Source organism: Chaetodon trifascialis, chromosome 17 (genome assembly GCF_039877785.1).
Source record: "Chaetodon trifascialis isolate fChaTrf1 chromosome 17, fChaTrf1.hap1, whole genome shotgun sequence".
In the NCBI taxonomy this organism is placed as follows: Eukaryota; Metazoa; Chordata; class Actinopteri; order Chaetodontiformes; family Chaetodontidae; genus Chaetodon; species Chaetodon trifascialis.
In genome coordinates this window covers 6,869,725-6,897,639 of record NC_092072.1, presented here as the reverse complement: position 1 = coordinate 6,897,639, position 27,915 = coordinate 6,869,725, and the positions used below count along the sequence as shown (strand labels likewise).

General features: G+C 48.1%; 1 protein-coding gene across 1 annotated transcript in view; it reads right to left on the bottom strand.

The window, feature by feature from the left end:
* The window catches only part of ext1b (exostosin glycosyltransferase 1b), a 111,968-nt gene extending 85,074 nt beyond the window's left edge, over positions 1-26,894 (bottom strand). Inside the window, exon 1 of the mRNA XM_070984914.1 lies at positions 25,022-26,894. Coding sequence (XP_070841015.1) covers positions 25,022-25,965 — 944 coding nt within the window. The 5' untranslated portion in view covers positions 25,966-26,894. The remainder of the gene's footprint in view (positions 1-25,021) is intronic.
* Between the last annotated feature and the right edge of the window lie 1,021 nt (positions 26,895-27,915).

Below are 27,915 nucleotides of genomic sequence, written 5' to 3'. Positions count from 1 at the left end.
AGTCATTCATTTTCCACATTTAGATCCAGTTCTTTGCAGACAAGGTTTAAAATGCATATCAGGGTGTCATGTTGCCATGACAGCAGATACCAATTAATAAGGCCGAAGAGGAAGTCAGTGGCTCATTACAGATCGCCACAGAGGAGATTTTCTTCCTTTGTTTGTTATGCAACTAGGCGATTTATTCAATTACAGCTGTAATGTGTGGATCGTGCTGCCATGTTCCCCTCATCCGGCACTGAGGACCGGGATCCGAGCGTTTCCCTTCCCTGTACCACAGTGCAGTTCCTCCTTCTCTGCGCGTCACAGTCTCCTCAAATCCAGGTAGACGTGAAGAAATTCCATCACAAACATTAAAATCTGTGACGCAGCCGACCACTTCCAACTGCTCAAATGACTCACCCGCATTTACTCTGGAAGAACACTAACCTTTCTGCAGTCTCCTGCGAGCTTGAAGAGCCCGAGGTCTGGTTCCGCCAAATTAGCCGGAATTGAACCACTAACCGCGGCGGCGAAAGTGGCTCGCTCCCTCCAATTACCACAGAACCCGAAAACATAATATCCACATGTGTGCACATGAACCACACTGACCCCTGCATGATTTATGCGCTAATCAAAACCCAACTACGTGTGTCTGCACACAGCGTGGAGCCTCGCGAGGCGCCACCGTCTTCCTAACTACCCATCATTACCACCTCACCTCTGCACGTTCTCTCACCTCCCTCTCTGACTTTCCTCCCGCAGCCAAGCGTCCACCCTCGGAGGCTTTGTGTTTATCTCCTCTCCCCCCTTAAAGAGCATTGGCCTGTCACTTGTAAGACGCCGGGAGATCTAGTGGTGAGCAGGAGCTTCAGGGAATATCCCGCCGCGCCGAAACAAGGCCGTCAAATCACATGGCGTCAAAACAATGTGTGAGGAAGAAGATGGATGAAGGGGTGGGTGACTGGGATACTTAATAAAACAGGGAAAGGAGGTAAAAGCAGGCTGTTAATGTGGCAGGAAGGGAGTTAAAAATGTAAGAAATGTAAAATGGCAAAGGCCCAGAAGTGTGCTTTTACCATCTTCCTCCTGTTACCCTCTCCTCCCCCTCGGCCAACAAAACCCAAACGCTTTTCAATGCGGCAGAAAGCAGCAGCAGCGGATGCTCATCATTTGATTATCCCCAGAGATCCATTTCCCTCTGTTTCTGTTCTCTCACAGCCAGATACCTATACATCCTGTTCTAGCCCTCCTCCGCCGCCACCTGCCTCCGTCGCCTCTTCCTCGCACCTCCTCCTCACTGCCAGAGTCCCTAATGAGGCTCCGTGGGAATGCTCTCTGGCTCCCTCCCCGAAGATAGACCTGTTCGCTTTCTGTTGTTTCCGAGGAGCTGCTGGAACGGATTGTCTGCCGCACGTACCATATGGCCCCGCCGCCCCGGCATCCACGCAACACACACACACACACACACGCAACAACACAAGGGCCAGCAAGCGATCACACACTTGCATGTCTGACGCACGTGTTCATCAAGCTTGCACGGACACGCCATCTTAACGCGTTAATTTACGAACATATGTGAGCACACTGCGATGCACGCACATTTAAATAAAGGTCAGGAGGACGGACAAATACATCAGGGTCCACCGTGGACTCGGTGTAGTCCCCCGTCGCTTCTTTGGCAATTTTGAGCTGCCTTCATCCTTATCCATTTAAAATTTGGCGAAGCGAGAGCCATTTCGACAGAGAAACATTGTGTTTAGTTGATTTATTTAGTGCCTAAACACCCCTGAACACTTCCTGGGGCGATGCTCAAGGTGTGCCGGTTTGTCACATGCGAGTGTTTCTGTGCATCATGTTGGGAAAAGCTCTGCACCATCGCTGTTCATTATTTTTTGGAGCACAAAGGAAACAGTCTGCTTTTAACATGCTGGGTTGCGGTTTGCTGAGTCATGAATGTGCGCTCGTGCTCATGTGTTTTATAACCACAGAGCTGGAATAAAAGGCTACTGGCTGGCCTTTGTTAACAGTCTTCACGCTAGCAGTCAGCTAGCTACAGCAAGCAACCTTTGATCATTTCACAGGTTGAAGAGCAGAAGTGTAAATACAACAGGAAGCCGAATGCTGCAGCTCTGAGCCGTTAAACTGTAACTTCATGCACCGCTCGACATGTTCTGCAAAACATCTTGCAACCGTTCCCCTCCTCTTCAGCCACGATGTCAAGAGTCAGTGCGTCAAAACCGTCCAAATTTGTGCTGAATCTAAAATCTTTCTGATCTGATCATCAGACGCTTCCTGTTGGCTGTACACAGAGCTGCTAATGCGGCCTATCATGGTGGGAGACCGGATGCAAAGTGAGTTGTTATCAGCTGATCTTCTCATAAAGGGAAAGTACAGCGTGTTTGCGGGTCGCTTTCACATGGGATTAAACTTCTGCTGATGTCAACTCCCACCGTTAATCAACTGCCATGTGGTCGTCGCTGATCTTTACATGAAAAGAGATTTGGAAAATTGAGGATGCTAGCATCACCTGTGTTGCACCGTCCAGTGTTACATAACCCTGCGCTGCCAGATGAGAAGCAACGACAACAAAGCTTTCCTCTTTGTATCCATTCTGCACAAGCTCTGCACAGTCACAGAAGGCGGCCGCTGTCGGGCCAACAGCCAGCGATGGCAGACATATTCACGCTCTTCCAGCACTAAATCTGATATCTGCTTACCAAAAAAGGACAAATTCATACGGGGGATCCGTAAAATAGATGCTGACAGCCAAGCTGACAGCAGGATACACGGTATCATCCACACCAGAGGCATTCACCAGGTAGATCCAAGTATGAATCGGTACCTGCGCGTTCAGCGCACAGGCCGACCTCGGAACGACTCGCTGCTGCTGGCGAACGGCTTAATGAGAAAATATTGGCCTGGCTGTTCCCGAATTGAATGGCAAAGATGTTTAGCTGCTCTCTCTATCTCCAACAATGTGCCGGTAATTGGATAATAAACTCCACCTGGACGGAGAGTTGAGAATATTGAGATTTCTCTTTTTTTAGTGCAGTAAAAGTCGGAGTGTGATGGGCCTAACAGGCGGCTGTTGGGGATATTGAGTGCATCGTGATGGGTCAGATTCGTTCTGTCTCGCTTGCCCTTCTCTTGCGTTCTTCCCGCCGCCTCTCTCGACCCCTTCCATCCGTCCTCCTCTTTACCTCCCTTCAGTCTCGCTTTCCCTTCTCCCTTTCTCTCTCTCCGTCTCTGAGTCATGCAGTTAGCAAGCAGACTGTTTTGTCCAGGTCTATTTCTGGATGTCATGCCGTGGAAGAGAAAAATAAGATTAAAAACAGACAGAGAGAGAGAGGGAGAGATTTCCCCGCGGCTTAAGAATCTAGGAAACTTAAACCGTTTTTATTCACAAAAAAAAAAAAAAAAGACACTCAGCAAAAAGGACAGTCTGTCACCAAGCAGCGGCACAAACACACACACAGCCTGCACAAACACACACGCCGACATTACAAAGAACTACAACACCATCACCATTCCTCATCTCCCACGCCGAGCGCCAGGAAGCCAGCGCCTGCATCACAGCGAGCCCACAGCTGCTCGCGGCCCGATCGATAACTGAACCTGATAACCATTTAACAGATTGATTTCTGAAATGGAGCTTTAAATGGATAAAGGCCGCAGATACACACAGATTACGCGTCTGAAAATGAAACCCTGCGACTTTCATTTTCTATGTTTCATACTCAATTCAACCGGGCTGGTTTTTTTTAATCATTCCCCTGCTTCACTCTCTCGCTCCGATAATCCAAAACTTTTTGGGCACCCATCCAATTATTGCGGCTTTGTGATGCATGACAAAATTTTTCACGCTTTTTGTCAGTTGAAAACATGAGAAATGCCGCCCGAAAAGAGGAATGCGGAGCTATGTTCTGCATTCAGGTAGGCAATTTATTCCTTTCATCCGAGCTGATGGAAGTACACCTGATTTTCAGTCTTTGTGACATTTAAAAGTTTGCTGGAAACTTGCTTGACAGTTTGATGGAGACTCAGTGAGTCATCAGGCGAGAAAAAGGGCACAAAAAGAGAAGCGGAGAATAAGAGTTTAGGCAATTGAGAAAAAGTTGCCTAAAGTTCATTGGTCAGACTTTCTAAAAACACAAATCCTTCCAGATTTCTGCAGCTGGGCTCCTCGATGAGGAGCGATATCGCAACAACAGACGCGAGAAATCGCAGGTTTTCGATGCGAGCTCTCCTTCTCTGCTCCCCTTTCTTGTTTTTAACCTTGGAAACCCAACTCCAGCTGTCCTCCCTTTGACAAATGGCATCTGCTTCGGACTTAACAGAGACGGTGGAACAAGAAAAGAGGAGTCAACGCCTCCCTCATGGATCATAACAAGCGCTCTGTATTCATCATTCCTCCCATTAGATCACTCCTGACTGAGATATTCCACTGTCTTTCTCTTTCTCTTCGTTTCACAAGCCGCCGAGTTCCCCTTCCTCTCTTGCCAGGGAGGTCAAGGTAAGTTCAGCTCATGCCTGCTCTCCTCCTGCGCGATCCTATGGGGAGTAATCCCTCACTGGACTCACACACATGCACAAAAACAGGGCCCTGCATTCGCTTGAAACCACCGACGTGCGTCCGCATGACTCATGATTTACGTGGAAACCTGGCATGGGGGGGGGGGGGGGGGGGGGGGCAAGGTGCGAGACGTGTTTTCTCCTGGACAAACGGCAGCAGCAGCATTTGTCTGCAGCCGGGTGGCGAAGGCAGGTCCCCACGGATCAGCCCAAAGCCCAAGAATGTGACTTCTCATACGACGGCTGGGCTGAGCTTTGAGCTTTGATCCCTGACTGAAGAGAAAGTCGGATTTTCCGGCACAGTGAGTGACGGCCAGCGAGAAAGGGCTGGGAGCTGGGAAAAGCCGGGCGGTTACTAAGGCGAAAGGGATTGTGTGTGTGTGTGTGTGTGTGTGTGTGTGTGTGCGGGAGGGAGAAGAAGAAGAAGAGCATGGAGGAGGAGGAGGTGGGGGGGTGCCATACATTCTCATTTTTCAACTTCTTTCTTCCACCCCCTCCCACCCCCAACCCTAAGTCATTTCTTTCTTGGCAGCAGCCGGCTAAAAAGCTTTTCTCAATGAGAGACAGAGGGGATGTGGAGGGCTAAGGCTCGTCTGCCGTCTCTCTGGGGGCTTTTGCAGGAAGCACTGTACCAGAGACGGAAGGAGATAGATTCCCGGACAAGCGGGGAACAATGGCGGTGACATGGCATAACTAATCGATATGAGAAAGCTCTGACTTGGGGACGGGGTCAGGTCTCTTGATGAGGCGGGATCCGTCTCTCCCAGCCTCTTCCACTCGCACCGTCCTGCCATCCCTCCACACCCTTCATTTCCTTTCTCGGCGGACTTCCTTTGAAATGTTAAACAACCAGGGCAAAGTCCACACCTCGTCTTTCCCCTCGAGACGCCGGGCTAATTTTTTCCCCGGTCCTCCGCTCGGCCCGCTCTCTCCCCTCCCAGCAGGCCAGCGCTGATGGAGCGATGGAGGGGATTTCTTAGCATTATCAGCAGTGGTGTTATTCCGTAAGAGCCTGAAAACACGAAACAGAGACTTCCTTGTCCGTCAGAATGACAGCCTGGCCTTACTTAAACATTTGCTTTCATTTACCGAGGACTCATTTATCTTCAGTGCAATTAGCAGACGGAATTAATTAGCACAGGAAGCGATGCAGCATCTTGTGCCTGAATAAAAATGCACTTTTCCCTGAAGGTTTCTTTGTATCCTGTAATATCAAACTATCGACTGGTCTGGTCCACCTGAAACCGGTCTACATGTCGTACCTTTTCGTGTACTTTTAATGAGTCTCTATGTTGCATTATTATGGGGTTTCGTGTATTTTTTATGTTTCTCTGAGAAACCCTGTGTGAAATCTTCCATTAAAGGCCAATTGCAACTGAACAGACCTGAAAATATCTCATCTGGTGCAGAGAGGAACAAAACTACTCCAGACTTTCACCTGCGGCTGTAAAAAGTAGAACCCAGGTTAACATTTTCAGGTAGATCATGTAAAGCTGCCATTTTCACCACATTTGTGTCTTGGTTTTTCTGTTCTTGGGTGATTCCCTCATTACCTACTGCTTGGCATCGTCATCATAAAGCAATCTGCTCAGTAATGTCTGGCTTTGCTGTGAAATACTAAAAAGGCAGAGCAGATCCACAGCTCCTTTCATGTTTCTACGGGGAATATTTATCCCCAGCTCACCAATTTATGGCACTTTTTGTCTGCGGGAACTTTTCCAGGATACCAGGATTACTGCAACCCAGAGAGGCCGTGCTCCTCGTGAAGTGTTTTCCACCGGTCCAGGAACTATCAAAGTGGCGTCTGCAGCTTAAACGTTTTCGACTGTGTCGGACTTTTGCAGCAATCATTCAGACTGCGAGCTCTGGTCGTCTCTGTCATCAGGACTACAGATGGAAATTTTGCTGTAATGCCGTAATGACGCTTAATGTTGATATTTATATGACGGATCTGAAGCCGATTTCCTGACTAGTCTGAAAATAAGTAAGATAAAGAGAAAGAGTGGGCGAGCGAGATAAACAACATGTAAACTTAATGTAATTGGCTAATTGCCTCGATGTGGTTACATACAAAAAAGGGAGATATCTATGAAGACAGGCAGCGTGTCTCTTTATCATTTTCAAGCTCTTTTTCCACCTCTGAAAGCTGACTTCTTCACACTGATTCAATTAAGCAGCTTGTTGTGTCCTGAAATGCAAAATTAAGTCGTCAAACGGAGCTTTTAAAACCAGCATCCGGCTCATCTGTGAAGGAAACACATGCAGAAATGGACACAGCTTCGTAGGATTATTTGGTCGAAAAGGCCAATAATGTCCCGACAAGGCTGAATTTCCTCCACAAATCCCCCCTGGAAATGTTAAGAGACGGATGGTGTTTCACATCTTGACACCATGATTCATGCGTGACATTTACTGATGATTCAGATGGGTTATAAAACCAAAAATTACAGCCAGCGGTCAGGGTTCATACAGCTTTTTAAGATCAACATCCACTTTTCAAGTACTTTTAAGGTACTGAAACCAAAAATTTCCAAATTCTCAAAGCCTTTGTCGTCACATGTAAACTGAAAAGTGAAGTTTACAGAATTCCTTGAAAGGAATCAACATAAACTGTCGTATTGTTTATTTTACCAGCTGTTCATCTCAACTCTAATTGTTCACTTTGATCCTGATTATTCTAGTTAATGTCGACGCCAGGAGACAAAAAAACAAAACAAACATGACGTCTGGAAACAAACATGAAGAGATTTTTGGTTTACGTGAGCGTCTGTGGAGATAAATCCAGCAGTTTTCAACAAATACGCCGAAATTCAAGCCAATCCTTGAAAACAAAACGGTTCAGATTTTCCAACCTTTCAACAAAGATTCGTGCTTCTCCGGCTCACAACGCCGCTCGTACAGCACGGCCTTCACGGCAACTGCACTCTTCTGAGGAATCCTTATTAATGCAGGCAGAGCAGAGGTGTCTGGTTCAAGTCAGAAAACACCCCCGAGACTGAAAATATGATGTTAAATGAGCTCTGGACGAAGCCGAGGTTAGCGCTGACCGCACTGGCTAAAACAGCTGTTTGCCTGTGCTATGTTGTGGTTTTAAACAAACACTGTCACACACACATACATTTGTATTTATACACACTCACTCACACACACACACACACACACACACACACACACAGAGCCTGTCTGTTTCTGTGTTTTGGTCGGGAGCAGAGCCTCTGCGGTCGGCGAGGGTTCAGAAACACACATGCTCTCTGTTTATGCTGCGCTCAGAGGCCTCCTGCGGTCTGGCCTGACACAATGTGCCGTCCCAGCTCACCAAAACTCTCCATCCCCTTTTCCCCCATCACAAACCTCCACAGTGCTTCTTACGCCGTCTCTCTTTGACTCGCTTCATTTTCTCCAGGCTTCCGTACGTTGATTCTACTCAAACACCATGTTGTGTTTACATTTGGGCTGCAGACACGGTGATAAACATGTTTTGGGCAATGCCTGGTTCAAGGTGTGCAGCTTCAACACAATCTATTGGATTCGTGTGCAAGGACACAAATGTTAAAACTAATGATCACGTCCGCTGTAGTGCTCATCTCGCGGTCAAGTCAGTGATAATAAATATGCAAAGTCCAGTTAGATTTTCAAATTAAAAGCTGGCAGGGAAACAGTTCAGCAGACGGTTGCACTTTGGTTACGTTTAGGAAAACATTACGGTTCGGGTAAAATGAACTACTTCCTTGTCTGAGTGTCTGAGTATCATGTAAAACATTAAATTAAAAACAGGTTAATTTCTGTAAGCATTTCCCGATCTGCCGTGACGCCGGGCTGCTGGCTTTGTGTTTGCGCAGTCCGTCTGTCTTGCCTCAACACGCTTTCTCATCCTGTTAATCTCTCCTTTCCACAATCTCCTCTTCTCCCTCCGTCTGCCTCCCCAGCTCTGCCTGGTGCGTCTCATTTTGCAGTCTATTGTTGGAGGCCAGTGAGTTTACGGGGGAACCGGTCGGCCTGAAAACACAAGCGGGGGTCGGCGTGGTCGCAGCTGAGCGTGACGGATACAATAACCCCTGCAGCAGAAGCACCCATGTGCTAAATTACTGCCACAAATGTTCTTCCATCAGGCCGCGGCAGGACCATCAGAGCCACTCAGCTATCTCAAGCCCTGATGCACTTTCCTTTTCCGTTACATAATTGCGCCCCGGCCAAGTTCGTCCGACAAGTCAAGCTCCACTTAAAGGTGGGATGAGGTTGATAGGGGGAGGATACTGGAGTGGAAGATTTAGACTCGGAGGGAAAACAAGTTTGCTGTGCTTTCAGGGCACTTGTGACTATGGCGCTGCAAGCAAATATCTGTAGAAAATACCTGTGTCACAAGGCCAGATACGTATAGGAAAACTAGTATAACTCTAGAAAAGTACAGCCAAATTGTGCGACCTGTGCGACTTTATTGCAAGCTATTGTGCATGAGGCGTTCTGAAGGGAAATACATCACTGCTGTTTGGCTCTAAAAACACCATGAGTAACACTTTTAACACGCCGAAAGCCAACAGCTATCTTTAGCATAGACAAAGTTTGAGACAGTGCTGCGTTCAGGGCCGCAGCGGCAGACACGGGCCTCCTGTACAAAGCAGCGACCGGGAATTCATCTGTGATGGGCTTAACTCCTGTTTATTTTCCTCCTGTGCAGGATTTGCGTGAGAAAGAGCGACCGACAATAAGCAGTTCAGAGGAAAAGAGCATCGGCCACTTCTCCTTTGGCATTTCCCCTTGTGAATCTGTGATTTAAACGCGTCCGCTGTCCTGCCAGCAGCCGCAACACCTATTGTCTGCAAGGACCGGCCACTTCACACCCTCCATTCACAAAGCCGTCGCCATCCATTCAGCCGCGTGGGGAACTTGAACCGCACCCGTATCACAGTGGCTGGAAAAGACACGCGGCTGCCAGCGTTGCATATCTTGTGGACTTTTTGAAAAACGCAGATGATGCTGGGTTTCTGAAGCTGCGTTCTATTTTGGGACGGAATATTTGTGGCTTTTGTTGTAAGTTGTGTGAAATGTGGGATGAAGGAGGACAAAATAAAACGCCGGCATCAAAGCGTGAAGACGCGCTGCGTTGGTGCTTCCTAACAGCTAAATCATCTCTACATTTGTCCATTTTTATGCCTCAAATGAAAAGGTTACAACGTCCCTCCACAGATGTGAAAATCACTAATACAGTATTTAGAGCATAATGGGACACTTTAAGTCTTTACTGCCACTGAGGGTTTTACTGCAGTGGAGGCGTCCCACCTCATCTGAGATAAACAGCACCTCTGTGAACCATTATTACATCTTTATAAAAATGGGGACTTCAGGCTTATTAAGCTTGAGGGAAAACAAGCAGATCACACATCAAAGGCCGTGAGCCTAATGAGTGACGCAGCACCACCAGGTACCTAAACATGACGATCTGTGTCAGGATATGTCTGATTCAGCACAGCGGGTGATTGATTCATCTATCACAACGTACATTTTCGTCTGAGCAATTAATCAGAGCAGCGTGACGCAAAGAAAGCGGGTTTTTCAGGTTGGGAAAGAGCTTAAGAAGCTCACGACGAGGGGCAGGTTCAGTGTTTAAATGAGCAAATCTGACTTCTGTTGCAGGTTTTTAACTTTTCCAGCAAACGCCTTTAACTGTCGTCACTGAGGAACTTCCAGACAGGCTGATAAACGGTATCCAATGATGTTTTAAAATGTCAGACAATGGTATAAAACGTCCCTCACAGTGTCTCAGAGTCCAGAGTGACGTCTTCAAACGTCTTGTTTTGTCTGACCAATGGTTCAAAACCCCCAAAATATTCAGTTTCTAATAATAAAAGCAGGAAATCCTCTCATGCTGAAAGCTGAACCTGCAGCATGTTTGCCCTTTTTTTTCTTAAAAAATTACATGACGTTAAATTAATTGTCAATTAACTCCCAATTAATTTTCCGTGCATTGACAAATCTGCAAGTCAACTCATGGTTTGAGCTCTAAAATAAAGATTTGATATCTTTGCTGCCTCACCAACACAAGCGCGTTAACACAGAATAGTGCCTGTTAGTGACCACTGATGTACTTATCGCCGTATTGATTCATAAGTGGTCGATGTGCTCCTGCCTTCAATCGGCTATTAACTGATCCATTAACATAACGTATTCAGATCCCGTTTCGCTGTGTGGCGGTGGCGGCTTGTTTGTCGTGATGAAACTTTCCTGGCAGAGGAAAACGCAGCCAAACAAGAGAGAAGCTCTACGATGACGCGCGAAGTGCTTCAGAACAACGGGCGACGACACACGGTTTGATCTCTGTTCTGAAAACAGACAGAAGGTCTCACATACAGTTAAAAGGATCATTCACATTCACACGGTTCGGTGAGCGAACGCTGCGAGGAGACGAGCGATTCTGGCACGCGGGCTCGAAGATTCCCCGCCGCATTTTGACAGCAAAGACCTGCGCACCATCACGGCCGTAAATAAGAGCATGAATTACCATGCAGTAATGAGAAATGTCACTATGACTGAGGAGGAGAGGAGGGCCGTCCAATGGGGAGCTTTTAGCACACCACACCTCCAAACCGCGGCGGGAGGCGATCTGTATTTCAGCAGCACACAGAGTCCAGCTGTGCTTGGCAGGCTTATTCATTTGCAGGCCAGATCTGCGGTCTCTGTTTATTTTGTGTGTAGGCACATGCGCATCCATCCGTGCAGCAGCACACTGATAAGGAGTGACAGGCTGACACGTATGGCCTTGATAAGGTTATGTTGGCTAATGTTATCTGACAATCATTAACTCGACAGCGCGGTTACTACACAAGGCTGACCGGAGGAGGACACACTTCAGGGCCCGAGGAGGAGGTGACAAGAGGCACAGGGGAGGAAAAGTGAAAGCACAGTCAGTTTATATGAGGCTAAAAGGTGAAAAACAACAGTGAGGCTTCTAAATATCAACTAATATGCCTGCTTTGTGTCAGCTGACTGACATCTGACATCACTTGCGCTCCTTGTGCGACCACGCCTCGAGCAAACACGTCTTTACACCACAATCCAAATTTAGCTTTGACGCTCACGAGTCACACGTAACATGCTGACTTTCGGGGAAGAGGCTATCACATGAAAGAGCAGTACAACACAAGGAAATTAGAAGCACGGATCTAAAAGAGCTCTGTCCGTCTGAAAGTGCAGCGTATAAAATATGCATTGCAATAAAAGTAATGCAGGGTGTCTTGAGTGCACCTTCGGTTGATGCTACGGGAAGTCACATGGGGCCGGAGACGACAGGCGATGGGGATAGCTTTGAAGTGACCATCGGATAACGCGGCTAACGGATGCTAATCACGTATTTGCACTCTTATTAGCTTGGCAGGTAAGGCTAATGCTAACATATTTTTTGCTAACTTATATTATTAAAACAGTAGATGTTTATTAACCAAAACTGTCTCCAGTGATAAGATTTTTTAAATTTTTAATAAAGAACTGGGAATATTTGACTTAGCTTTTCTGCTATATTCACCCACTTGGAGTAGCTAGCCATGTGCTACTAATTAGTATTTGCAGCACTGATTCTGTCCCATTGTTTCAGGTTAATTATTGCTGCAAGCTAAGATTTAAGTGCAAAGCTACTGCAGATCTTAACTCGACATAAAAGCATTATACTGTGAAGTCAATGGGAGGCCTTTACTGCTAACGAAGCTGGCTAACATAGCATGGCTAATGTCATGTAGCTAGCATAATGTTATGTTTTTTGACAGGGAGTCTAAAACATTTAAACACTGCGATATTGAGAAATCAAATGAGAGAGATGTTTTTACATCTCTGAGGAGAACAAGGTAAAAATAAAAGGCAAGGACAGACGTTATGCATTCAGAATTAAATGCAGTAAATGTAGAGTCACTACAAACACAGTGAGGGAGCCATGTTTTAGCCTGTGAGTCAAAACAAGCAAAGAGCCGGGTGACACGCCGGTGAAGTGGTTAACTGAGAACGAGCCTCAGGCTTCCGACGTGTAATGAGGATGATTGCAGCCTTTTCTCTTCTGTGAGCGTTCGATGGGCTTTCAGAGGGCAGCGAGCCCAGAGCGCGGACTCTGATCACAGCTGCTCGCAGCAGCTCCGAGCTGTTTGTAAAGGTAGCTGCACAGAACACCAGCAATCCTGCACAAGGAGCTGTGAACGCTACACGGAAAAGTCAGATGTGACTGCGCCGCTGCCCTCCAGTCAGGTAAAAACCTACACGAAGCTAATGAAGCTCTGCAGAATGTGTTTACAGAGTCTCTGTTTACACGGAGCTGCTTACTCTTTTTTATTACATATTTTAGTTGCGGGAATATAGATTTAAGGGTTCAGTATTTCCATCCGCCCAAACAAACCCATCCACTTCGGCAGCCTTAATGCTTAATTAATACAATTCTCTGGTCCAGAAATATTACTGTAAAACTACAATATTGTATTAATTAGACAGAGACGGACAGGTAAATAAATCCATTTGACCAGACAGGTGAGTCTCATTCAGGATACAGGTTGCTAAAATATGAAATAAAAGTTTGCCACTTCTTCTTGAAATGATCAACACATCCTCTGAGGGAACTTTTTCAATCAAATATAGAGAGAGGATGCCAGCGTCTGCTCCACGGTAACTAAATTAGTCAGTGGTGGAATCAGCGACAGAGCTGATGCAGAGGAGACGTCTTCATCCCCAACATCAACAAGGGAGAGAGGGCTGATCAAACCCCGGAGAAATGTTAGATATGCGGGTGTTACAGATCAAGTTCATACAATAGATGCGATGAGAAACGGAGATTCTGAAGATTTTTCTGCAGCTGAAGCTTTCCTGATTTATTTAGGGAGATTTAAAATGGAAAATGCACAGCGGATCTGGCGGCAGTGATGAAGCTACAGCAAACTTGGTAATGACAGAGCTCTTAGATCTACTTGCCTCAGCCGTCCCGACAGATACGGCAGCTGGGAAATGCAAAGCAACACATCTATTTTTTGAAGATGTAGTCCGTCTGTTCCCGTTCCCAAAAAACCTCCCCTGTGTCGTCCTCTAAAAAGCTTATCAGCATCCAGAGATGCCGCCGGCTTTGAGGCTCATTTGGTCTCGCTTCATACTTCACATTAAATGCAATTTATTGAATAATGAATCTCCTCTGCTCCTCAGACCGTGTGAACTCAGTAAATTCGCTCTGCGTTCACCCAAAAAAAACAGGCCTTTAAGGTCACTCTCTGATCCTGGATGAAATTCAAAGGATACAGGAAGTCAGAAGCCTCCGTGCTGCTTAGTGAAAATATTGGTGAAATCCAGGGGCTGTCGGTACTCTTACAAGGAGGATGAGGAGGCTGTGCCGCACTGTTCGACTTCATGGGTATGTGTTGACATGCTACTTAATATGAAGAGCAAAAAAAACATGAATAAAAACTCCTCTTGCTGATACATTATTCATGTATTGTAGCTTCTGGGGGTTCCACATGAGTGGCCGCAGTTAGAGTTAGCGCCGGGTTTCGGCCAAACAAGATGCTGCTGAGTATGCGTGAGGGAGGGGTGTGTTTGTGTGTGTGTGTGTGTGTGTGTGTGTGCGGACAGGGAGGAAGAGGCAGAGCAGGAGGGTTGCCCGAAGGCTTAAAAAGAATAACATTCACTGAGGAAAACAGGAAAAAAGTGGGAGCGGGAGGACACATGACTGAATCAGCACTACTTTGCTGAAGGGGACGCACGCAGGCCTGGCAGCGTGCACAGCCATGCACATATGCAGATGCAGATGCACAATTTAACACACACGCTGCGCAGACTGCAGTGTAAACGTAACACATACTTGTCTGGATTTCTGTCTGTCCCCTCGCCGGCTACAGAGCAAACACTTTGCAGATACTCAGACAGAAAAGCAATCCTCCGCTGTCCAGGCCAAAGACAAAACACACACTCGGATAAGCGACTGCGCGACTGCAACAGACAGGCGGAGACTCGACACAATAAATAGCAAGTGCGTTCAGACATATTCGCTCATGCTTTCCGTAAGCTCCGGAAAAGTCAGCAATCCCTGCAGAATATAAGTGTGTGTTTATAGATAGTAAGCTATGTAGCTGTGAGCAAATACTCTCCAGTCACCAGATACCCCACAAAGTCCAGACTGGGCCCACGAGCAAATAGAAGCGCTTCCTTTCACACACATACACACACACATACACACACACATCTGTGTCTAAGGGGAACTGAGGAGAATCTGACCTATCACCTCAATATAGAAGCGAGGACACTGAAAACACTTAAAGCGCATCACACAGCAGACGAAGCCGCTGATTAAACGGGCACCGAAATCGTTTGACACCTACCACAAATGTCACAGATGTAAGAGGGGAGGCAGCGTGTGAAATTCATACACTCGCACAGACACCAGGACACATAATGAGGAAAACAGGCCTTTTGGACTCGGACTGGATTTCAAATTAACCGAGCCGTTCTGCCTGGTTTGTATTAGCATTTTGAAAGTGCCAGGAAGTGGATGGCGATGAAAGGCCACACCCCGAGGATCAGTCCTGGGTCTCCCTGAGCTCCGGAAGCTCTCTGATTAGCTTTCTTCAAACTTTTCCCATCAAAAACACACTGAGGAAGCTCTCAAACAGAAGAATCTGTAATCCGTTAGCGAGAAAAATGCATAATTAAACCACAGTTAATAACTAAAATGTTTGGCCATTACAAAGATCCAAATATATTCTTTTTTGTAATAAGACCGTATGTGATGCAGAGCCCGTCGACCTCTGCGAAGATCTGGGTTCAAATGCAAGCAGTGAAATGCTCCAACATGCAATTAATGGTGTTTTTGTAAGTGGGAGGCCAGTGAGAGATTGGTGGATTTATCATTACTCATTAAATCGTACTTTCTGAAAGCAGGCAAATCTGGCTGCAGCTCAACTGGCTCATTGCATAACAGCGAGGGTCATTCAGAGCCTTTAAACTGCAGCTGGCGATATGATAAATGAATACTGTGAATCAAGTCTCCTGATTTTACCCCAAAGCGTCAACGGGTCCGTGCATCTAAACCACGAGCTGCTGCTGCTGCTGGCTCGACGTTTCCGTCGTCAGCCAGTGCTCAGCGGTGGATGTGACGACACGCGTCTTACTATAGGATCGGCGTCTTGCGTGAGCCGAAGCGTCTGAGGCTTCTCCTCGCTCCGCTCACCTGTCTCGCTTCAGACAGCCGGAGAACGTCGTGTCTAGCGAGCGAGCTGCAAAGGCAAACAAGATGCAGACGCTTTGAAAACAAAGCGCTGTCGTGTCTCAACTTTCTGGGGAAATAAACACTTCAATTCACCCCGAACAAAAGGAAGCGCACCCCTTCAAGCTGCTAAACAAACCGAGATGCTCTGCTGCTCCTTCTGCTGCACGTCTTCTTTATACTTTCCTCTCCTCCCTTTACCTTTCTCGACAGGATCACTGGATTTTCCCACTCGAGCGCTTTCTCCTCTGTTTTTTTTTTGTGTTTTTGCTTTGATGGCAGGGCTGCTGTTGGACTGACACCGGCAGTCAGGATGCAGCAGGGTAAAATGAATCTCCTAAAGCAGGAAAAGCATCCTGCAGCTCGGCAATAGGGCCACAGAAAGGAGCACGAGAGGGAAAAAGTTGCAGAATATGAGCTTACGAGAGTATCTGGCACTAGCTGGATGTGCAGACTGCCTGCAGAACCTGTGGAAATGTGCCATCGAGCCACTGAATCTCTGCGAAAATGACTCACGCAACAAGAAATGTCCTCAAACGCTTCCACCGGCGACGTAATGAGATCGTACAGAGAGGCCGGGGTCCCGAGAAGTAACGCCAGCGAGCTTTTTCAGGAGGCTTGTCACATGTGAGCAGAATTAAACAGTTGTGCATGTGGGTTTTTTTCGGCTGTGGGAGTGCGAGACGGATGAAATGACTGCATAAAAGAGGAGAAGAAAAGGCAAGGAGAAATTGTAGCGAAGGAGAGTGGGCGTTAATTTTAAAACACCCGGCATTACCACCAGCAGCTGCACTCTGTCCTACATCGCCTCCCAAAAAACAAGCGTGCATTCCTTCCACTTCATCTGAAAAGGAGGCCCCACCAAGCTCATGAATAAACACCACGCAACGGCAGCACCAAACAACCTGCAGAGGAAACCAGGATCAGCCAGGATGATTCCTTCCTTCCTCTCTCTGGTCAATCATACACCCACACACTCTGGGCATCCTGAGACTCCCCTCAGTGAGACCAGATGCCTTCTTCCCTTGTAACTGCCTCCTCCTACTCCTCCTCCTCCCCCCCAGTTAGTTTTGGCTTAGCCGCTGATCCGTGAAGTGTCGTGGAATCTGACCTCAAACCAGGGCCCGGCGGTCGACTGGCCGCCGCTTCAAAAAGCAAAGGGATGCACGAGGAAGAGAGAGCCGGGGTAGATGGAGAGGGCTGGAACTGGGGGTAAAACGGGGGACCATATGGGGAGGCTGCGATGTCAACAAGGCGCAAGCGTCCCCTCTGGAAAGAGAGCAAACTCTAACACAATAGGACCCCTCTGGAGCGCCTGGGGGCAGCCCCAAACTTTTACACCCCAAGAGTGGAAGTCAAACCGAGCCATAAAGCATGATGAACCAGCTGGGGAAAAGAGCCCCTCCATCAGCCTGCAAGGCAGCCAGATCTGCTCCAACAAAACCCTCTTTCTCTCCTCGAAGCCTTGGCCCCTTAAACACTGAGCCATGCACACATTCTTCAGTGACATAATGCTTTTTTAAGCTATTGCCCTCTTCAACCCCCCCCAGCCCACTCCATCGCCTCCTCTTTGCCCTTACTCACATTTCCCCCTTTTGCCAATTACTATTTGAATATGAATACCAGCAGAGGGGCTGAGTGTTTGTTTTCGCTCCTGCCGTGGTGAGAAGTGAAGGAGGGAGGTCAGCGCGCGAGCTGACGTCAACGAACCGCCGTCCCATTGATGTGCCGTCGCAAGGTGTTTACCGAACGGCCTCGCGGGGCCATAAAAGCTGCCATAAAAACTAGCCACTCCCCCGCTTTCCCCCAGTGGAGTAGCTACGACACCCCGAGGGAGTGACGGAGCTCACGGGAGGTGAGGCCTGCGACAGCGGCTGGTGCTGGTTTTTCATCTCTTAACTATAAGTTCTGCATGTCTGCATGTGTTAACTGAGCGTCAGTGTCCAGCGCAGATATAGGCCAGAGTTTCAGCCCGCTGCCCCTCATTGATGAGATAACTCTGGTCAGGTGCTCCACAGCCCGGGGACGGCAGGGTCATTCAGGAAGAGGGACAAATCCCTGGGAGCACTGGGACCAGCGGCAAACCCCCCACAACCCCAACCACACACACACACGCACACACACACACACACACACCCTGACCTCTCATGCGCTAACACGCCCTGCGCGCTGCAGTTTAGTAGCGGAAAGATAACAGCCATATAACTACAACCTAATTCACTCACAATGGAGCCAGCGTCCAGTCGACTAGTCACGAGCAAATAAGAGGGATGAAAGGAAGCGCTAATGTGTTGTTAAAGCGTAAAAAGGATGGAGCTGAATGACTCATTCAGGTCATTTTTTTATAAGGTGAGCTCGGTTTAGCTCTGATAGCACCTCATCAACACACAACAGCATCATTTTATTTGATTTTATTCACCTTGTTTGAGCTTGAGCTTGTTAAACTGAACTAACCATCAACAGGCCCAAAGTTTATGTCTTAAACAGCGATACCTGATTTTTGGGCCACTGCAACAAGCTCAAAAATCTACACTGATACGGTCACCTTAATGATTTCTTTCCAATATGCACTCTCCGTTTAGCTCTGTTTTAGTCTCCACCGACCCCTGAGGGAAATTTCTGGCTTTTAGCTGAAAGCTCCACTGTGTCCACCAGCGAGCTGCTAACTCTCTGTTTGCCGCTGGGTGCCAGGCTGGTAGCAAAGGCGGGTTTATCTGGGCTTTATCGCTGAAAACAGCTGAGATGAGAGCACTGAGAGTGAAGCTCTGCAGGCCGAACAAACACAAAAACTGTTAAGAGATGCTAAAATGCTGCATTAGCCTAGCCTTAGCCTAGCATTAAACAGCAATTATAAAATCACCAACTTGGCCTGTTGGCTGTTGGAGTTTGTGGGTTTTAAATACAGCGAGATTAACAAGTGCTGGAAAAGGGAACATAAAATGGGGGGCCGATGGCAATGATGGAGTTCTCAGAGTCTCCGCATGCCCTGTGCCACACGGACATTTTTAAAACACAGAGAGGAAAAAAAAAAGACATTTGTCAGAACTCACTGTGCTCGCCAAACCTGCAGACAGCAGCCATACCTCCCTCTCAACCCTCCTCGGCAGAGACTTTAATGAGAAGCCAATCACGCGTCTGTCCTGATCATCACTTTCTGCCTCAGCCAGTCACAGGCCTGTCTGGTTTAATTGAGTTCACGAGCACCCAATCAGCTTCTCGCTCTCGTTCTGCTCTGTGCTGTCGGAGCCTTCCGGAGACTCGCTCACCTGCCTGCCTGCGAACTTTTTACATCACCGCATCAGCCCGAGTTAAGGATGACAGAGCGTCAAGAGAAAAAAAAAAAAAGGGGGGGGGGGGGTTACAACTTTTACTGCTGTCCCTGTGTCTCTCATTAATTCATTCCTCTTAAACACTTCCTGACAGTCGGGGGACGGGGATGCATTTTGATGCCTTGTTATTCTTCACTCTTTCAATTAACGTCGCCGCACACAGCGAGCTTTCGGACCTGTTTTTTTTTTTTTATCCCCTCCAGAGTGGAAGTGAGCAGCTTTTAATGGAGGAAATGATTCCAGGGGCCGGCCGACTGCTGCGCTAATACCCTCATTGATTTTCATTTTGGGGGAACCCTCCCAGCTGATCAATCTCTCTCCACCAACCAGGCGGCAGCTGGCCTGGGAGGGGGCGCAGGACGGTTCACTAGGGCTTCACAGTCTGATCCGGTGTGTGTGTGTGTGTGTGTGTGTGTGAGTCGAGGTCATGGCCACCCTTTTCTTGCCCACCCCCCCCTCCCCGCACCGCCGCCGCCACCTCTGAGGCCAGGGGCGGCGTGGCTGTGCTGGTAATCCTTCAATGAATGTGGGTCAGCGAGCGGGGCTTTGCCTTCGTCACTCAGCAAGGGGACAGACAGCGGGGTCATGACCCCAGTCATCCTACGTGCACACACACACACACACACACACATGCTCGCGTTCACACGGCCATGTACGAAGACAATGAGCCAAAAACCAGGATGCGCACACACACACACACACACACACACACACACACACACACACACACACACACACACACAAACAAAAAAGACATGGATGGATGAGCAGCCACACAAAACTCACGCAGACGAAAACAAGCAGCGACACACACCCCGAATACATTTGAGCAGACGTGAGATCAGTAAAGCTGAAATGATTAGAGGATTAATCGAGCAGCTGATCGATAACTGATCGACTTTTTTTAGGGCAGCATCTCAAATGTGAACATCATCTGGATTTCTTCTACCACAGTAAACTGAAGCGACAAACGTCTGAAGACACAGACTCTGGGGACTGAACGGCGGTTTTCACTGTTTGCAAACAATTCACCGACCAAACGATTAATCAAGAAAATAATCAATATTCTGTTCAGTGATGAAAACAGCTGTACTCCAGATCAGAGACAAGGCCGTGCCCTCAGATCTCACTCCATCTCCAAATTACTCACAGCTTCCTGTAATAATTCAGATTCGAAAATGATTCGAAACAAACGATCAATAAAGGTAAAATCAACGATAATCTTTATTTAACAAGTAAAAATATCACACACGTGCTGCTTCTAGCTTCTTTAAAAGTGCGAATTTGCTGTTTTCTACGACTAAATGTGCTATCTTTCACTTCTGGCCTGCTACTTTCTCTATTTAATGAAACCATGATGCTAAAAATAATTATGTACATTTGCAGCCCTTCAAATTCAAAGGATTTCTAATGATGTTACAAGTGAAGCACTGAAGTTTATCACCAGCCATGACAGAAAGAGACGCACTCATGAAGCCCTTTGGACTTCCCTCATGTGACGGTGACTCTGCACCTTGGCCCACATTATAACGCCAAATGAGGCCGAATCGACCCAAACGCACAAACCAACGAGAACAGTGAATGTCAGACGGGCTGCGAGGTGGACACACGACCTGATAAGATAAAACAAACAGAGGTTGAAGCTAGTTAAAGGCAAATCTGTCCGCCGCACGCACGCCCAAATATCAAAGAGTCCTAATTACGCCGCACCGCATCCAAACTTTTTATCCAGCACATCATTAACATTCTCCATCACCAGCTTGGTACTTTATCTAAGAGAGCAGGCAATCATGAAATATTCATGATTTATTAATCTGACTACAGAAAAACAAACAATGGCAACCCGCGGAGTGTGACACCCTCTCCTGCCAAACAGCGAGGCAGCGACATGACTGCGTCTGACTCGCTCGGCGCTCCAAATCTCCAGCAGGAGCCCGCTATCGGGCACTCAGGTGAACGGCGGTTATTCCCACTCATAATGGTGTTTCACGGAGATAAGGTTGAGAGGAAGTGTTGTTGGTTTTCTTCGCTTGGCGCGGATCGGCTTCTGCCTCTCACTCTGTGGCGCCGTGTCAACAAAATGCCAACCGCCGCGTCGTCATTAAGGAGAGAGAGGGAGGGGGAAATGGAAATGTGGCAAAGAGCCATCTCGAGCCAAATCACATCAGTGTGTCCATGTTCTGATGGAGAGGGGAGGGGGGAGGGAGGGGAACAGAGGAAAATATAGAAAAAAAAAGGGGGGGGGGCACGAGAGTGCACTCCATCCCTCTCAGCTACTCGCGCCTCCGAGAGAATTTTCTCAAGTGGGGAAAATTTCTGCTGATGGCACAGTTGTGAAAATGAAAACGCCGCAGCGCTTGGCTGATGTGACTGTCATTGACTCCTGATGGGGGGGGCACCCACTCCACACGCAATTTTCTGGACCCTCGCTTTCCTCCATCCCAACCGGCGCAGCGCACTCCGACGTGCGCCGCGCGCTATTATCACTCAATCTCACTCCCACTTGCTCCTCTTCTCCTTCTCTTTCCACGCACACGCAGAGGCAAACGCACACACACGGGCGAGTTCTCTGCACTTCATTCTCTGTCCTCCCTCTTTCGGTTTCCAGGTCCCTCAGGTGACCTTGAGCGGCAGCTGCCAGTGAAGGAGCTAAAGTGCAAAGTCAATACGAGCCAACAAAGCTGGTTAAGTATTAAATGGGGGATGATGACGCTGCTGTTAGTCAGAGAAAGGCTTAGCAAAGAGAGAATTAAAGGAATAAGTGCAGTAGGACTTTAATGGAACACTCAGTAGTAATAATAATTGACTTTGCGCAGTTGACTGGTGATACTGGATGAGGCCGTACTTGTGATTTCAGCAGGATGATCTGCTTGCTGGCAGGAGAGGAGGCACTTACAGTACTCACATGCTGTGTTTAATGTCCGGCTGCATGCACGAAGTAAGTGTGCCACTGCATATAGAAGTGAAGGGCAAATCTGAATGATGTAACACAATGATGAATCCAGGCCTGAAGTGATTCACTACTAAATCAGGAAGTAGTATTTAACTTCCTATTTAAGAGAAATGAGAAGTCTATTTCCAACTAAAATCAGGAAGCTGGAAATAGCTAGTTTGGAGCGTGCCGGTGAAGGAGGTTTAGTCACCACGAGGCATTGCATTACAGCGAAATCCCACCTAACGTGAAATTTTTCAATTGTCGGGCCTGTAATAGCCTTCCACTGTCCTCTCCCAGGATCGCTGTCAGAAAGCCCTGAAAACTCAGTGGATAATGCAGCAGTGAATGGGCCCTTTCATCAGCGTTTGGCCATGGAAGTGGACCAGAGTGACTCCAATTGAAAGCTATTGCAGCTAAGAAAATCAATTGAATAAATGTGGGAAGCGTGCGTGGTGTGCGGGTGGGAGCCGCCTCAGGTACCTATATGCTGGCCCTCCTGCTGCTGCGTTCCTTTGTGGAGCAGCATTCCTCTGGAAGGCAACGGGGTCAAAGGTCAGGAGGCAAAGATGAGCCGGCACAGCTCTGCGGCTCCAGTCAGCCACAGCAGTGGCTTTGCATGTGTTCGTGTGTGGGTGTGTGTTTGTAGTCAGCGGGTGGACGCAAACAACCAGGTAGATAAGGCCAGACCTGCACATATAACGCACAACCAGCCGGCCTGCCTTGGCAGCGCTCCCTTCTCTGCCGCCAACAGCTGCTCTGACACGTGTGTGCATTCCTGAGTCTGCACCACAGCTTCCCCGCAAGGCATCCCTGTCCGCCCCCAGCCTGTGGAAATGAAGCACCGACACCGGCCGGCTGCATATAGATCCATTTACCTGAGCGGGCTACATCAGGGGTTTCTGCAAAGCAGGCCGGCACCCAGAGGGCCGTAAATTAGATTAAAATGAAAGGCATTGGCTTGATTAAATCTAAACAGGCTGCTACATCATAACAGGAGAAAAAAGCTTTAAATGTATTGGTTTCATTGTGCTGCCAAATGCAAAAGCAGGCAATTAATCTAAACTCCTGCTATAACCAGTAAAAAAAAAGTCAACTCAGCTGGTTGAAGAAGAAGTGTAACATCTGAGCTGCACAGTGTAACAAGCAAAAGCCAAGCGCATGCTAAACACTGTGGAAGTGTGTTAAAATGAAATTGGATTTATTGAGGTTTAGCGGGGACAGAAATCAAATGCAGTATCGATGCTGGAAATGAAATGACTAACAGGCAGGGGCATTGATCAAAATAAATCAACCGTGACACGCGCTGCGGTGGGAAGAGCGGGCGACGCGATCAGCTGTGTCAATCAGCTGATCGCGGCCTGAGACAGAGGCACCTCTGGGGGCGACCAGGGGGTCGGATCCGTTGGGAAACAGAGCCGAGCGCGGAGCGTGGCAGAGGTGGGTCGTCCAGAGACGACTGGAATGTCAGATAATGGATGACGCACCTCTCTCCAGGTGACACCGAGCCCGAGGCATCCGGGGAGACGGCGAGGGGGAGAGTGAGTGTGTGTGTTATGGAGAGAGAAAGGGGGAAGAGGGGAAAAAAAAGGATGACGAATGGATAGACAAGTGCATGCTTGTGAAGTTTTGTTAGAGCTCCTTTTCGTGCATTCTCAGGTTGTCTGCGAGGAGTTGGAGGTTCATGTCAAGTTCAAGGGGAGTCACTTCCTCCCTCAACCCGACGCATGTTTGGTTAAAACTCTCTCTCATCTGCCCCCACAGCACCTTCCTCTGATTGATCGAATGGAAATATGTGTACGTTAACTTTCCATATGTTCCACTGCTGCCCTTTTCCTTAACCTTGACACGCACAGGTACACACACACACACACACACACACTCAAGGTACACTGTTGACAAGTGCTGTTATCACATGCTCGAGTTTATCCAGGCTTTACAAAGGCAGAGGCTGATAAACGTAGATCAAACCAATGTCACTCACAGACGACTGAACCTGACAGCGGAGTTCACGACACAATCCAGCTATGCAAACATCAAACACCGCCTTCTTTATTAAAACATGCCAAGCATTCGAGTACAGCTGCTGATCCCAAGGGAGAATCATTAATTACCACCTTGACAAAGCTGAGACCTCCAAAATTAGAGGTAATCAACTGTCCCTGGGGGCTAAGTGGAAAAGATGGCACTAACTCCTGGAAATGAAGGTGATAATTAACCCATTATGACTGATTTATAGCAGTAAATCATCTCATAATTCAACCCTACTTGTTACACACCACAGCCTGCGTAAACTAAGCTGTATGCTCCTTTAACGGGGGGGGGGGGGGGGGCAGCTCTTTGTCATGACAAGGTCAGAGTAGAACTGGCGCTAATTTCAGAGCAAAAAAATGAATAAAATAAACCCCCACTGTCGACTTTCACTTAATTTGCACTATGCGCAGGCTGCAAATCAGACGTGTCAGTGCATATCCTGGTAAAGGCTGCAGTGCTCTCGTGGAGCGGGGCTGGAAGGTGGCGGAGGGGGGGTGAATTCCTTCATAGGAAAGGAGGGAGGTAGAGGAGGGGAGGGGGTGTCCGGGGAGCTAATAGACTGGCTGGAGATCTTTCACTTCATGCTTGAAAGGGAGCAGGGAGGTGGAGAGGAGGGTAAAAACCAGTCACGGAGCGGGACATAAAAGGGTTGGTTAACTATGACCTGCAGTTGAGGATCTTTACAGAGCTCATAACCACTGACAGTTCACCAGTTATCGCTTCTGAATGTGATTTACAAGTGTAGATTTTAAGAGAGGAGGGAAACTTATATTCTGTTAGTGGTTAACACCTATTCTCAGTGAGGAAGGCCGTGCAGTGAAACGCGCACACTGTGCGTCAAAGGACGCGCGCCTGGTGCTCTGTGGCTGACAGCTCCGTGCGCACGGAGCCCGTGCGTAAAAAGTCTAAGAACATTCAAAGACACATGTTTCTCAGTAAAGTATCTCGGGAACTTACTTGTCATACTCTGCGTTGTCCTTGTCACAGCGTGCGTCCTTGTGCTTCTGCCAGTCTTTGCCGTGCTTGCAGGTGGTGAGCAGCACCACGTCCTCCGCGTTGTGGACGTGATGTAAGGCATTCCTGGTGTCCGAGCCGATACCCGTCAGGTAGCGCTTCCCTTTGAACACCAGCATGTATTTTCTAAAAGGCGGGATGGAGTTGTACTTGAGGTACCCCCTCTCTCCGCCGGTCCTCGGGTGCTCCTTGGAGAAGAGGGGGATGGACACGTCGAAGTTGGGCCTGAAGTTCTCGGTGCTGATGCTGGCTTTGGCCAGCATGGCCTGGCCGATGTCGAAGCCCAGGTCTTCCGTATAGTCCGGCCACGTCCCCGAGTACAAGTTAAATATGAGGTGGTTCCTGCCGTCGTTCCACAGAGGCAGGTTCTGGACCTTGGTCTTCAGGTTGTGGACGTATTGCGGGGACAGCTGGTCCCGGTCCAGAGTGTCCAGACTCAGGACGAACAGACACGCCTGTCCGGGGTCTGAGGTGTAAAACCTGGACCCCTCAATGGTCGATAAAATATTCTGATAGCTCTCTGAGATCTTGTCCCCCTTCTGCTGCGGGTAAACATAAACTTTGAATCCGTTCTTGTGACACAGAGAGAAATCAAAGCATGAATCCATGCGGCACCGTTTGCCTTTGTAAACACTCGTGTTGACGTCCCTCTTCTGCCGCGGAGAAACGTGCAGGTTGTACTCCTCGGTGTCCGTCTGATCCCAGGGCAGGAAAGGGTGTAAAGGGTCCGAGAAGTGAGGCCAGGGCTGGTCGGGCCGGTACCCATTCCTGCTGCGATCATGCCGGCTCCTGCTCGCCGCTGGAAGTTGAACCCCTCCGAGGTAGAAGAGAAGCACTAGACATGCACCGGCGGAGAGCAGGATCAGGTAGCGTTTTTTGGCCTGCATGTGTCCTGGGAACAGGGGCGAGTTGTTTAGGAATAAGAAATGTAAAGTGGCCCGAAGTTAGGCTCTCACCAACCCCGGCTACACCGCTCCATCCTCCGGCAGCCTCCAAGGATCCCCAACCCCCCTTCTGCGTATTCGGTTCCCAAATCCAGCAATTGATCCAGTGCATGTGGGCGATTTTAAAAGTATTGTCCCGATCTCCCTCTTCTGTAGAGTTTCACCATATCGCACAGCGCCTGCAGCGGGGCTTGGGTGCACCTAAAACGATCCGAGCTGGTCGGACCCTCTCGGACACTAATCACATGCAGCGACTCTCTTCCCCTGCGCTTCTTCTCGCCCTCATTCGGGCTGGCTCTGCGGGGCTATTCAAACGGCAAAACTGTCCCGACAGCCGTCCGAGAACTCTCTCCCCCCGGCTGAACGGCGGCAGGGGTCCCCGAGGCTCTCCCAGACGGAAAGGTATACCCCGGTGTGGATGTTAAACTCGGTAACACATTGAGCAGCGAGTGTAAAAAGCCCGTCGGTGCAGCCGCCGCGCTCGGATCTCGGGGTGAATGCGTCCTATTTCCCCCGCTTTTGTCACTCCATGGTCCCGTGTGAAGAGCAGCAGAAAACCGGGGGAAGCGTCGTAGCGCAGGGGCAGCTCAGCGGTGCAACTGTAACCTGACGAATCCCTGCATTTCTCTTCTTATTTATCACAACCTCCCCTCAGACCCTCAGACGCGCCGATAGAGAATAAAAAGCTGGTCGGCGGGGAGCCACGCAGCGGGCGAAGTTCTCCGGTCGACACGAGGGGAACGGACGCCGACCTCAGAGCGGCTAAATAGCTGAGAAAAGGCTCAAAAAGACGGGATTCCTTGATCCTAGTGTCCAATTACCGAGTGCTCAGTTGTTCCGATTGTTAGTCGGTAACATTCCAATCCCGACACGACGGCAGCTGACGTGACGTCCCATCGATGCGAATCGGCGCCGCTGATTGGTCCGTCTGTGGGAACGGAAGAGGCGGGACTTGGGGGAAAGCACCCATTCATAACCGGAGTCCTCCGCATGTGCAAATTATCTAATTGTAAGCCTGTGGAAGTTGTTTGGAGATGAGCCAGAGAGCAAAGCAGCGTTGGTGAGAGAGATGCAGATGAGTTCAGCGTCTGATCACACACACACACACACACACACACACACACACACACACACACACACACACACACACACACACACACACACACACACACACACACACTGGATTATTTCCTTTAGTTCATCCATGCCTGCTTTTATTCAATGCATCACACATATTATTAACTTCTATTAATTTTATCTAGCTCTGTGAATTGACCTGATTTTTTTTTCCATCCCTTTCGCCTAAATGTGTCCAGTTTTGATTTTGCACCCATAAATATTGCAATAAAGAGCAAAAACCTCACAGAAATGTATAATAAGAACACAAAGAATCGAGGACAATTTGCAATTCCTCACATCTGGCACATACACATACTTATTATTTTTAATCTTTCTTTCTAAGAAACCATGAAAGTTACAATATAATGTAATTCAGTGTATGTATAGGAACATTTTTTCATATATAACACATGCTGCGGGTTGCACCTTAGATAGTCCACATGTTCTTTATTTATTAATTTATTCTTAGGTCATATTCAGCTCACAGCAAGCACAACAAAATACAATATTACTTTCTTTCTTTCTTTCTTTCTTTCTTTCTTTCTTTCTTTCTTTCTTTCTTTCTTTCTTTCTTTGGCAGTTTTAATTTCTGGTGCTCATTGTCTCACACTGATAAACCACTTTTTTCTTTTGGACAGCTGTAGAAACAGACAGGAAATGAGCAGAGAGGAGGGAGGTAACAATGATCCACAGCTGAAATCAAACTGGGACCCTGTGGTCTCATGTTGTGTCTAGACCTCCAGGACTCCAGGAAGCCTCATCCAATTTTTTACT